Source organism: Alosa sapidissima, chromosome 20 (genome assembly GCF_018492685.1).
Source record: "Alosa sapidissima isolate fAloSap1 chromosome 20, fAloSap1.pri, whole genome shotgun sequence".
NCBI lineage: Eukaryota > Metazoa > Chordata > Actinopteri > Clupeiformes > Clupeidae > Alosa > Alosa sapidissima.
In genome coordinates, this window is record NC_055976.1 from 4,693,293 (window position 1) to 4,706,745 (window position 13,453).

General features: G+C 45.1%; 1 protein-coding gene across 1 annotated transcript in view; it reads left to right on the plus strand.

Annotated features, from left to right (window-relative positions):
• The first annotated feature begins 742 nt into the window (after positions 1–742).
• The window catches only part of gpc3 (glypican 3), a 103,729-nt gene continuing 91,018 nt past the window's right edge, over positions 743–13,453 (plus strand). Inside the window, exons 1-2 of the mRNA XM_042074462.1 lie at positions 743–1,289; positions 9,814–9,975. Coding sequence (XP_041930396.1) covers positions 1,136–1,289; positions 9,814–9,975 — 316 coding nt within the window. The 5' untranslated portion in view covers positions 743–1,135. The remainder of the gene's footprint in view (positions 1,290–9,813; positions 9,976–13,453) is intronic.

Consider the following 13,453-nt stretch of genomic DNA (forward strand, 5'->3'; position numbering starts at 1 on the left):
AGAATTATATTGTTGAAATATTTTGTGTACAAAGACACTAAGGATAATAAAGTGGAGGAGATTGCTCTGTTTGAAACTGCTGTAAAATGTTAGTGAAGAGGCAGTGCCTGCAAACTGTCTTGGCAGCTGTTTCCTCAAGCAGGCTTTCTGGGACTGTGTGTGTGTGTGGGGTGGGGGTGTAAACTTGGCAAGCTGGGTTGTCTTGCTGTTTTCGGGTGGATGACTTTGCAATTTTAATGATGTCTTAAATCTATACAAAAATTGCACGGTATCCATCTGTAATCCGCCAGATGTTTAAATCTGCGAAATGCCTTTTTTCTTTAATATAAACAAAACCAATAAACTTGTGTAAACGTTTGTCTAATTGTACTGTGAGTTATTTATTTCGTTTTTATTATGTTATTATAATATTGAAGTTATCATACGTGCATTGTTGTGGGGATTGGGTGGGAGAGGGGTGACGTGTTGTGTAATAGTTATGGTATGCCAGCAGATGTCAGCAGCACCGTAAATGCAGTTCCGTGGGATCATGCCCGCTCAGCAGTTCATGAAATAAAATATAGTTTTATCGAATACACCATCTTTTCAAATAAATCATTGTTCATAACGTAGGCATTGTAAAGGAGTCACTGAGGTGTAGGTCTTATATTACGTTTGTCAACATTTTATTCTTGCCCTTGTGTATAGCCTATAAGACTAAAACAGAAGGAACCTCACAAATAAACGGTGCAGTGTGGGATGCGCGGGAGAGCTTGACGTATCACGCACACTGGACGGCGAGAACGTGCAAGCAGCTTCTGAATCAGTCTGTCATCACAGCTCATCTTATCTGCCACAAGAACAAGTCAGCGAGGAGTTTACAGTGCCTTGGCTGGCTTCTCTGTATTTCCGTTATAGTTCATTGTAGTTTTGTTCTTGGACAAACATTGGTCAGTGATCAGCTAGTGAAGGCAACGAGGGAAGTTTTCGATACAGCTGAGGATGCTCATCCTGAACATTTACTTCGCTGATCAGGAGCTGGACCGTTGTTAAGAATTAGTTATGCTACAGTTAAACGAATATCCTGTATTTAGTTAAATGATTTCTTTCATGTGTGCTTAAACCGTGTGGTATTCGCTTTTCGAGAATTATAGTCATGAGTGGAATCGGATCAGGTGCGCTTATTCTTTTCGCTCTGTTCTTGCCGTCCACCCGACCCAGCAGCCAGGTGCTCAACTGCCACGAAGTCCGTTCGTCTTTCCAGTCTCTATATCCAGGAGTGAAGTGGGCACCAGAAACGCCTGTGTCAGGTAATTGCATCATAAATTTAGCCTAAATCTGCATGTATGGTCCTCAAGAATTGTGCACAATGCCATGGCTGCGCAACTTTTGTCTTTGTCAGTGAGTCACATTTGATGGCACACTGTAGGCTAGACAATATGAAGTCATTCAAATAGTGGTTTTATTCACTCCAAAATCTGACGTAAGCTTTATACAAGCAACATCCAGTGAAAAAGTGAACGTTTACAGAACTGCATTAGCGTTTCCAATTGTGTCTGCACGCCATGAGCTGCACCATAGACACCTTTTGGGATTTAGACTCAAAAATAATTTACAGTTAAAGTTAAAAACGTGCTCATTAATCCTTTGGTCAATTCTTCCTCCCATCCATTTAGCCTATTTGTTTATTTAGATGTGGGTAGTCAAATGGGCTTCATTAGGCAATGGGTTGTAGCATGGTTTGATCATGGGAACTGTTGGGTGATTAATTAAGACTTGGCAAAAGAAAATCATAAATTAGCAGTCAAATCCGAGGCTGTGCATTTTAGGTGGTTGTATGGCAGCTGTTGAACATCTGCCCTGACTGTGTAATGTAAAGGCTACTACACAGTCAGTTGAATATTTTATGATAAAAGTTGTTAACATTTTGTTGTCTGCAAAATAAAATAATGTAAGTTGTTACTATTTAGCATTTTCTATGTTAGTGTGATGGTCATTTTCTTCAATGACCTTCAGGTGAGGGCAGTTTATAGTTGTGTCTCAGCGCTGCCTGGAATTCTGACCAAATATGACACGAGGCAGATTAATATGCTGCTGCTCCTTTCAAAAAAGAAAATTACATTCAACTTCCATTGTTTGCAAGGAGGTTGCAAGACAACTTTGTTGTGACTTGCTGCTGCTTCTGCTGACTGCCAGTGAAAATGTGCAAATTTACAAACCTCAGCTCAGCCTAGTAAAAAAAACAAAAAAACATTGTCTTTACAGAGATTATGATAGCCTGTCAACATTACTTTCTATTCAAAAGGGTTTAAATCAACCCACCGGCCATAAGGTAGGTAATCTGAACATGCCCAATATTAAAGTAGGCTATACAGTCTCCTTTTTCAGTGGATAGTGTTCACTCATTTGGGTGTGGTTGAACAGTTGTCAGTGATATTATTTGCCATGAGTCTAACCTATGAATTTTAAATACTTTAAACTTTTCCAGCAATTTTCACTGTCAATGACTAATTGTGCACATTGCAGGAAGTTTTGAGTATGATTTGGAAATGTGTGTGTCAGTGCTACTTCCTGTTCATTATCCATCAAGTAAATACCTTGGTCTTTTGAAATGGTTAAATCTGAAAATATACTCTTTTTTTAACCTAATTCACGGGAAGATATATCTTTGTAGTCGGCATATTTTACATATTTTGGACAGAATTGACACTTTACTTGCTCTAATCAGTGTTATGATGTTGTGGAACTATGCATTACATGTCCAATTGGTGGGCAGAAGGATATGTTTGTGTGTGGTTTGGCCGTGAGGTGAGCGGGGTAGAACTGAGGTGTTTTGTTTCTACCCAGAACCCTGTTAAACTTACTAAAGATTCTAGAGTAGCCTAAATGTAAACTGTAGTACTGCACTAACCATTAGAATGCAGAAGAGGGCTTGACGGTGAGTGTTCAGTATGAGTAGATTTAGTGCATTCAGATGCACATGCGTTTTGAGACCCTTCAATTCATGGTCCCTGGAGTGGATGGTCTGGGGGGGGAGCATCCCTCTACCTTGGCTTCACTAGGCGCCACATTTGGTCCTGCAATTAGCACGGTGCCAAAGCCTTTTGCTTGCTTTTCGAATCATTATGTAAATTAATACTTTCTCTTGTCGCCAAAGCACCGCTGGCCTGATGTGTTAATTGGATGTTTTAGTGTCATGTCAGAGCAGTGTGTTTCAGGTTAATTGTTTTCACTCACCATGACGTATTAGCAATTCATGCCTCGGCCAGCACTGGAGTAGTGTAGAAACAACTCTTAAATGCTGTTCAGTTCTTTGACAAAGTTCCACCAGGGTGCGGGAAAAGACCCTGCTAATGCTACTGACTTGTGCAAATGAAAGGGGATGAATAGATAGAGAGAAGTCACGTTTTAGGTTACTTTCGTTAGCTAAGGCCATTTCCTAGCTGCTGGAGAAGTCTTATATCTTATTCCACATCCATATCCAGTGCACATATTTATGTGGCCTTGGAGTTGCAAATGAATGTGGGCAGCCTTAATGTTAATTGGAAATTGGAGTATTTCTGGACCCAGTGGTGTATCTGTCACTGTGATTCCACAGAGACCTGAGGCTGGTGGTTAAGATTTATTGCATTACTAGGATTGTGTCTCTAAAGATAAATGATGATGCTTGATTATTTTTTCTCCTTTTTGTGGGGATTATTTTTACAATTTATACAGTGTCTGCATTTGTGTGTTGCCTGTTGTTGACTAGCTGTACTAAAGCAGCACTAAAGAAGATTTGCTCTCGGGGTCCTCCTACAGTTGAGAAGCGCAATAATAAACAAACTAAATATGCGTTTTTTGCTACAAAGTATGGACATAACTACGATATGGGCTTCGGGGCGGTTGGGCAGTGTTCCTACCCAAACACAGAAAATTGTTAGATCGCTAGGTCAGTAATCGCCTATACGGCCGTTCAGACAATGGCAGAAGTGCCGTTTGAGGTTAGGTGCCATCAAAATGAGTTTGGAAACATTATGTTACAGTTATTAAGTAAAGGAATCATGAGGTAGCACAGGAATCATGAGGTAGCACAGGAATCATGAGGTAGTACAGGAATCATGAGGTAGCACAGGAATCAGGAGGTAGTACAGGAATCATGAGGTAGTATAGGTGCACAGTGCCCAGTACACCCCTCAGAATTCTACTCATGCTGCATATGGGTGTGAGGGGGCACAATACTCACTGGGCACTCTCCCCCTCTGCTCTGCTGTGTTTTAGAAGGACTGCAGATGCAGAGCGTCTGGGCTCAGCCTGCGCGGATCAGGCATTAATAAGAGCGAGATGTCAACGCATAATGGACAACTTGCTTGTTATTCTGTCGCAGAGCTCCTTTTGCGCCAGCTCCCTCTTGGCCACGCTGACCTGCATACAAACCACCACAGATGGGTTGAGAGCATCACCCTCTGTCCTACTGCGGGGGGGCAGAGAGAGAGAGGGGTGGGCTTATTTGTCGGTGTCAGGGAGCTGAAGAGAACACGAAATGGAGCCAGGGCTAATAATGACTGACACTCCCACTAAGCCCGCTTGGTAACGAGGCCCCAAGTAATTAGTGGAGACGGGTGGAGGGGGTCAGGTGCAGCTGGCGACTCGCTGTCCCGGGAATGGTCACGGAGCGGGCACAGGGAGTGCGGCCCGGTCCAGTTCTGCCTTGGCTGCTGCCCGCGGCCCCATTGAGCTGGTGGGGAAGCGGCGGCAGGAGCCAGCCTGCCGGTGGTGTGCTCACATAGAGGACACGGATCATAATGTATGCATAGAGCAAGACTGACCTTCTGTAAGAATGGCCTTTATGTGCCATCTAAATGAATGGTTGGTGTTCTTTCAGTGCTTCTGACGAGGGAGGTCAACAGGGGCGGTCGCACTCATGTCTTTAGAATAAGAAGTCATTATCTGTTCTACAGTGGCCCTTCAATAGCATTTATGGTGGCAGTGGCTCATCTCATCGAAGGTATAATTACAGCATATAGAAAAGACTTGACTCAGTGGTGGGTTAGATCCACATTGGGTTGAGAGATTATTGGACTATTCCTGTGTGTAAGGTTAAGCATATTCAGAGAATCATTATGTGATCTGTGGCAGGCATAAAAAAAGATGAAAGCTAGACTTTTTTTTTTTTTTTTTTACTTTTTTAGCTTTAGTAAAGAATAAAAACAGTAATGGTGCCAGAGGACACAAGCGAGGCTGAGAAAGAGCCCCCAAAAAAAAGAAAAAGACATTCGGCACTTATACTCAGAGCCCCCAAGTCTTAATTACATTGTTCCGATGATTGCCCTCTGAAATTGTCTTGGTTTAATCACGCTCATTTATTTATGCATGGTATCATTTCAGTGAATCCCGATGCCGCTGGAGCCTTGGAGAGGACTGTCAAGTTTCCCTCTCAACTCCACTGTCATATTGCTCTATAATTTATGTCTGTAATGAAGGCCTTTTAACATTCTCTATAACTTAACCCAGAGACTCTTTTGCTTTTTCTTCCTTGTCTAGTGCTTCCATTAAACTTGCATGCTGGTAGCTTTCTAATTGGTGCTGAGACGCTGGTATTTATGCATGCAGCGTGTTCTCCTGAGTGTCTCTGGGCTTGTTAGGGGATGAGTTGGGGGCTGGCGTGTGTACACAGTGCGCTCGGCGGCTCCGCTGGAGCTGTCATGCCCCGCTCTCCGCTGACAGCAGCGATTCAATGGGCCCGGACCCGAAGGAGGACAGAAACCCCCACAGGCTGTGGGAGAGAGGGCGGGGGGGGGGGGGGGGCGCTGTGGAGTGACACTGTGCGGGGGAGTTGAGAGAACCGTAGGTACAGTTGAGGAAAACGCTGCTGTGAAATATGTGAGGCTGGAAGGAAAGCAGAGAGAGAGAGATGGAAGGAAAGCAGAGAGAGAGAGATGGAAGGAAAGCAGAGAAGAGAGAGAGAGATGGAAGTGGAGACAGAGAAGGAAACGGGAGGAAGGGGAAGAAAACGGAAAGACCAGAGGGGGAGAGTCAAAAGAGAGCCAGAGCCAAACTGGGAGTAGAACTCGGCTGATAGTTTTGTTTTGGTCGGGAGCTGATTAAAAGTGAGAGGAACACCGTCTGCCAGCTGAGCCGCTAATACTGTATGCTCCAGTTTGACACCAGTGGCGCTTTTCACTCCTCTGATTTGAGGACGGGCACCAAGCCGCTCGTCCTGCGGCGAGTCAGGCCCAGACGCGGGGAGGAGGAGACTGCGCCGACTGTGAACATATTGCCGTGGAGCAGGGCAGAGCGCCTGAGAGAGTAATGGAGGCGGCGAAGGTTAGAACAGATTGCAGCTGCTGCTGGCTGTGGCAGTCAGACAGAGGATCTGGAGCGTGAGGGAGTAAGAGTGGGAGGATAGCTGGAGGTGGATGCCTGGGCGGATGCCTGGGCGGTGTGGCCCACATGTTTTGGGAGCAGGACATGAGCAAAGCCGTGTATCTCCCCCGGGGGGGCCTCAACACACGAGGGCTTCCATCAACCAGCATGCCTCCCTAGGCAGGCTTTATTTAGAGACACATCCAATTTTTTCTTTCTCTATGTTGATTCTGGATTGTGTGGGGAAATAATCTTGCTGTCGAGGGCCTCGCTGCTCTGAACTTCTCTAATGAAATGCATTTATCATCGGTGAGCTGCGGAGCGGCATATGAAATTGTCTGTTTTGCTGAAGATAATTACCAAAACCTCCCTCTACCGCATGCACCCCCCCCCCCCCCCCCCCCCCCTGATGCCTGTTTCATACCTGCTCCCTCATCGCTCAGCGGGCCATTGACGGCTTAATCATTTCCCCCTGCAAAGGTCTGAAATTAGCTTGATGCTATCTGTCGCCAACCCTTTTTGCAGGTATTGATTTAGGATATTAAGCCTGTCAGTGGCCATATAAAGAAGGCTCTGCATGACTGACATGGGAGTGGCCCTCTCCCCCAGTGTGCCCCCTGTTACTCTGCAGGTATGAGAGGGATGTGTGTGTTTCTGTTCATTTCCCTCGACTTATTCCCTTCCTTCTCTTATTCCTTAATATGGAATGTGCTGTAATATTGCAAGAGATTTTCCTGGCAAGATGAGCCCTGTTTTATCCCTGAGGTCTGAGTTCGCTCAGAAGGGTGATGAAAATGGCACAGTTTTACTCTCTCTGGTTAATCCATCAGATAGATTAAGATGCTATTTTGAAACAGATTGCAGCCATAATATTTAATAGAACAGACAGTGAAATGTAGAATAGTTTATTTTTACCAGTAAGAGTAGCTTTGTGCTGTGTCTTTTGAAGATTTGTAAGAAAATGGCCCTGCAAATCATTTGTTCAAAATGTTTCATTTCCTGAGCACAAGGACATTCTGAAGTCATACACACTAATTCAGTTTCTCAGCTAATGTAAAGATTTCATTAATGTAAGTAGTGTCCTGTAAATCAATGTTTATAATTTTTAAGATTTTTCTTTTAGGCAGTTTTACAATTGCACCTGTTAAAACTGGAGGCATTTTATGATATCCAACATCCATGGTTGGCTAGAAATCTGTAGACTGTCTTTGAAACTGTATTCAGTGCTTTTGCTCAAATTCTCTGATAGCCCCAAGGTATCAATACAAGGTTTTCACACATGAAGCCAGTCTGGTTGGAAAAACCTGGACAATTTCTCCTGCTGTTTTCTCCCTATATCACATCCGGCTGTTCAATCACTGGCCCCCTCTTGCCATAACGGTTGGTAATTCTGTTTTCATTTGACTGCCTGAGGTGACTCGCCTGGAAGACAGACTTTCAAGTTCATGTTCATTTCTAGCCAGGCCCTCACAAGTTTTGTGAAATGGCCTTCATCACATTTTCCTGTCTCTGTATTCGGCAATGAATTCCTCGGCTCTCATCTCCTCTTTTTTTCATCCTCTCCTCTCCTCTCCTCTCCTCTTTTCTTCCCACAGCTACTTTTTTTCCAGACCTCTCCCTGCATGTGTGCAGCAAAGCTCTGGGGAATTGACTGATGTTTGTTTACAGCACTATCAGTGAACTCGTGTCATTTAGACAACCTCTGGTAAATCATTTAGACAAGACTGCTACCTCCTGCCCCACATATAAAGATTTCAGTTTGTGAGAAAGAGATGCACGCAGACGCAAGCAGAGAGAGATGGAGTCTGTCTTCGTAGATTTAATTCCACTTCTATTTGAGACATTTTAGACTTGCACAGTACAGGAGTGTAGATGCTAAATATGGATGCTTGGGTGGATAAATGCTTTTGTTGTGCTTAGTGATCATTTGCCTGCATGAACTCTAGTTCTTGTTGTGGAGTCTAAGGTGTAAAGAGAATAAATTAGAATAACAAAGAGCTTCCAGTTTTTGTGTTTGTCAGGCTGAGCGACTCACCTGTATAACACAAATTATTCTCAAATGAAAATTATGGAAAAAAAAAAGCTTTATCATTCTTTTTTTCACTGCATTGAAATGGCCTCCACTCCGTAGTTTATGGAGGTCCAGTGTTCATTAATGGATATGGTAGCCATCTCTAGTCACTACAGCCTTGATGTTCCAATGTTCATTAAAGGGACACCAGGCAACGTTTTCGTGTTAATTAATCATCTTCGTAAGTCGGTATATGGTTAAATAACTCATTACAGGGCGAATGAAGACTCTCTCGCCCACCCCTACTGCCTGTTGGAAGAATATCCCACTTGCAATTTCAGTGTATTGTACCCGCCGACCTTCAGTCTCACAAAGTCTCAGACATCGCAAGAAGCAGGATCAGTTTACATCTGCATCTACAGCACAGAGGCAGGCTAGCGTAACGCTAGCGATTGTTGCAAACGTGTGTATAATGGCAGAGCCGGCGAAGAAGCAGCGAAAACCCTTGACGGAAGATGCAAAGCAAAGGAAAAGAGCTTCAGACCGACCGAGGGCTCGCACATGTATAGACACATACAGACGCTAGGGGGAGTTTCTTAGCGAAAAAGCATCAGGCTTGCCTGGTGTCCCTTTAATGGATATGGTAGCCATCTCTAGTCACTATAGCCTTGATGCTCCAGTGTTCATTAATGGATATGGTAGCCATCTATAGTCACTATAGCCTTGATGCTTCAACAAAAATCCACAAAATGAAGTCTTTTGTCTGCAGGGCTACACTATTTTTTTAAACAAATTCAGTTTCAATCATTTATCCAAGGCCACACATTTCACTCACCTTTTAGTCAGGGAACATAATCATCTTTGGTATTCACACTTCCCTTTGAGATCCCAGCTGTGTCCTCTTCAGAAAGGTTTAATTATGACCTTTTGACAAACAGCCTGTAAAGCTCGTAGCGGGGGATGGAAGATACAGCAAATCACATGTCCTTGCTTATTTCCAATTTTGGAGATTTTTTTCTTGGTGTTTTTCTCCTGTCCAGTTTTTGGAGAGTTTTACCAATACGACTTATTCTTTCACAGTGCCTTTGTGTGCGATCACACGCTGTGGGCTGGGGGAGAGTCTTTGGGTGTAATCTTCGTTTGGAGCCCATTCCTTCAGAAGAAAGTGCTTTGTTTGTTTCCTGGGTAATTGCAGTAGAAACTTGAAACTTTACATAGAAATGAATGTGGATGAATGGGGTTTCAATTAAGTCACAGGCTATGTGTGTGGGGTTTTTTTTTTTATGGAGGCTGAAACACAATTCCATTCCGTGAAAGAAATGATTGCGCGAGCTGGTCACATAAGCAATTGCCTATTTTCCACCCTGTTCCCTCACGAATATGGTTTCTCACTTCATTAGACAAAGAATGAAGAAACAACAGTATTGGTCTTAATTGAGTTTTTCCCCCTCTCTGTTCTGTTCTCTGCTCTCTCCTAGGTGGGGATCTTCAGGTGTGCCAGCCCAAAGGCCTGACCTGCTGCACACGCAAGATGGAGGAGCGCTACCTGGTCTCTGCCAAGCAGAACATGGAGTCCAGTCTGCAGGCCACAAGTGCCCAGCTCAAGCTCCTGATCATCCAGAACGCAGCCCTTTTCCAAGGTGAGGTAGCCCCAAGGATGCTCATTTCATTCACAATCTCAGTCCATGGCCTCTGCTAACTGCCTGAACTGGTGACAAGTGAACACGTCAACTTCTCTTAAGTTTGGTGATGTGTCATGAGCCCAATCAATACAGGTTCAATAAATGTCATCTAGTTACAGTACCTGATGCACAAAGGGGCCAGTGCTTTTCCTTGGGTACTATTGATGTGTTTGTGTTTCCAAAGCTGGACAGTCCCAGTGGAGGTAAACAATTGGTTGCCGGGAGACAGAGGTAGGTCTGTGTACTGATAAACGACTCCCCCTGATATGCCAATTAAACGGCCGGTGTAATTTGGCGTGAGTGGATCGTCTGTGCTTATTGCTTTACACTAACAGCATTAGGGAGAGCCACGGAGCCTTTCCTCGGTCTCCTTCTTGGAAAGGGGTTCGATGCTAATTGCTTCAGCATTCGGGTCCCTGGAAGAACTCCCTAAACAGCCCACAGAGCCTCGGAAAACATCCTGGGCCTGTCTAGTCTGATTTCCCCCGGACTCCCATCGGTGAATTGAGGCTGCCTAGTTGGAAATATCTTTCTCCCTTCTCTCAGTATCTATCTCGGCCTCTTTCTATCTCTCTCTCTCCCCCCATCACCCCACCCGCAGCTTTTTTCTTCTCTCGCTCGCTTTCTCATTTATTCTTTTGTTCTTTTTTTTTTCTTTAGCCAAAGATCAAAGGGCTGTGCTCTCTGCTCCCACTCCTGTCTCTTTTCCTCTCTCTCTCTCCCTCTCTCTCTCTCTCTCTCCCTCTCTCTCTCTCTCTTTCCCTTCTCTCGCCTGCTCTCTCTTCCCCTCCCTCTATCCCCAAACCGACCTGCCTTTTCTCTCACACTCTGCCGACTGCACTGCAGATTTGGAACTTTGAAGTCAACTTTATCAAGCAATCATGAAAGCCAGGAGACACTTTTTTTTTGATTGGGGGATCTGATGACAAGCCCTTTGCGTCAGGAGAGGGAGCATTGCTGCACTTTGCAAGCGGAGCTCTTTGATTGGGTCCCTTTGCTTCCTGTCTGCCAGGCGGCAACAGTCACTCCACCAATCTCCAGCACGCGCTCTGATCTCCGTCTGCACCGCCAGCATTAGTCCTCCAGGGTCTTACTGTAGTGGCCTACAGTACTGCATCAGCCTGTCACTTGAGACAGCCCCAGTTCTGCCATGAAAACGGTCTATGAAATGTGATGCGTGTGCAATAGGGCCATGGATTTAGCGTGTTTTGTACTATCATGTACTCGTGTACCCCTGAACCGTTGGCGGTTGCATAGGAGATGGAATTGGTCTGTGTTCTCATGTTGGCATGTAGCGGCAGAGCTCTACTACGCATCAGAGGGCGAGAGAGACTTGGCTTCTCAAGTGCAGCCCTGACACTCACCCTGCAATATAAATAGGCAGTGCCTTCAGAGCCGCTGTGCAAAGACTTCTTCATACGCAAGGAGTCCTGTGATCTCTGGAGAGAGAGCTCTGATCTGTTACTCCTTTTTCAGAGGCCGATGATGATATCGCTTTAAAGAAATGGATGCATTTCTATGAGCACGATGCAACCACGAGCTGTGGTTTGCATAGTGTCAGCTTGAAATAATCCTTATCTCTGCATTAATGTATTTATCTGTCTACGTGCATCTATGCATGCACATAAACACACACACACACACACACACACACACACACACACACACACACACACACACACACACACACGCTGTAGAGGTTGATAGAGGTAAAAAGGTTAGAGAACAGCACAGGCAAAGGACAGTGTGCTGAAATGTCAGTGAATAACAGCATAGTCTACCGATGACACACCTCATCCATATGTGATATATAAAATCCACAGCATTCCAAGAATTGTGTCATGTCCTAATCGTAAAATGTGTTTTTGAATGTCATCATGCATACCATACCATACCATACAGAAATGGACTGAGTTTTCACTTTCCATCACAGCATAGCTCTACCTAAAGGCTTTTAATCTAAAGGATCATTTTCCAGGGCTTGTAACAAAATGGTGGTAATTGTGGTGCATTTGTATTCAACAGTAAATAGATCAATTAGGATTCATTTGGATGTGTCAGAGCAGAGTGGAATTGTAATAATTGCTGTGCATTTTTGTGCACCATTAAACAGACTGATTTGGACTAAATATGTGTCTGTTAAAGTAGTCAGTAGTCAAATGTGAGTGACGGCTCTGTGAGCTTGTGCATTAAACAGTAGATGAGGAAAGCATGTGGGTGATTATTAGAATGCAGACAGGAATCACAGAATGTTTAGGACAGTCAGTCAGTCAGTCAGTCAGTCAGTCAGTCAGTCCATCCATCAGGTCTGCACTGAGAAAAAAAAAATCTCATCAGTGGATTTGCTTTGCCCTGTCATGTACAGTGATGGACAGTTCTAATTCATGTTCACAGGAGGAGAGGGAGAGGCGGAGGGGGCTCTGGACTAAGGGAACAGAGTGGCTGGTTGACATGGTTGTCCATGAGAGTCAGAGCTTAGGCTTGGATAAAAACTTTCAGATTCCATTTGGTCACGGATAGCCTTCTCTTCCAATAATATAAATATATAAAGTTTACCCCCCGCAGAGTAAGTTTTAAGAAGTTAAGAGTCTCTCTCTCTCTCTCTCTCGCTCTCTGCGCGCACACGTGTGTGTGTGTGTGTGCGTGTGTGTGTGTGTTTGGATACAAGCATGTTGAGTTGCTGCCTATATTTACTCTCCTTGTCAGTGGCAGGGGCAAGTCAGATTCACCTCACTGTTGCTGGGTGCCAAGGGACACACATGCTTACACACACACACACACACACACACACACACACACACACACACACACACACACATATCCACAGGCATTTACACACATATACTTTGCCTTTCATCCCTTTTCCCTCCCTCTCAAAGTTAGCGTTGCTTCGGCCCCTCAGAGAGAAGGAGGACTTGGGCGAGATGACGAGAGGCCGGGACATGGGGAGAGCAAAGCAGACGAGGAGGAGAGGAGCTCTCTCACTAAACCCAGTCACTGGCTGATAAAGGCACTTGGCACAGCGGGGCCACCGACTGCCCAAGGTAGACAACTGAGAACAAAAAGCACTGCACAGTAAACAAGCGGATGGGAGGAGGGGGGGGGTGCATATACCAACAAGTTTCTCTGTGTTCGCATGCACTTGCTCGCTCACTCGCTCTCCTCTCCGGCATGAAAGGAAACTGGGACGGAAGGTCCCAGATGGCGGTGAGAAGGACAGCCCTGTAGGATACCCGCCAACCACTCCCTCCCGGGCTCCCTCGGGGCCGCAGCCGTGACGTTGGCAGCGGAGCCTCGCTCGCCGAGCGCTGCCTGGAAGGGGAGCCCTCTATTGTGTTCCTCCTGAAATTGAGTCCAAGCGCAGAGGCAGCGTGTGCATCCCACGCCGACGGAAGGCCTCGGGGAGCTCCGCTTATGTCTAAAGGGGCCTGAACTT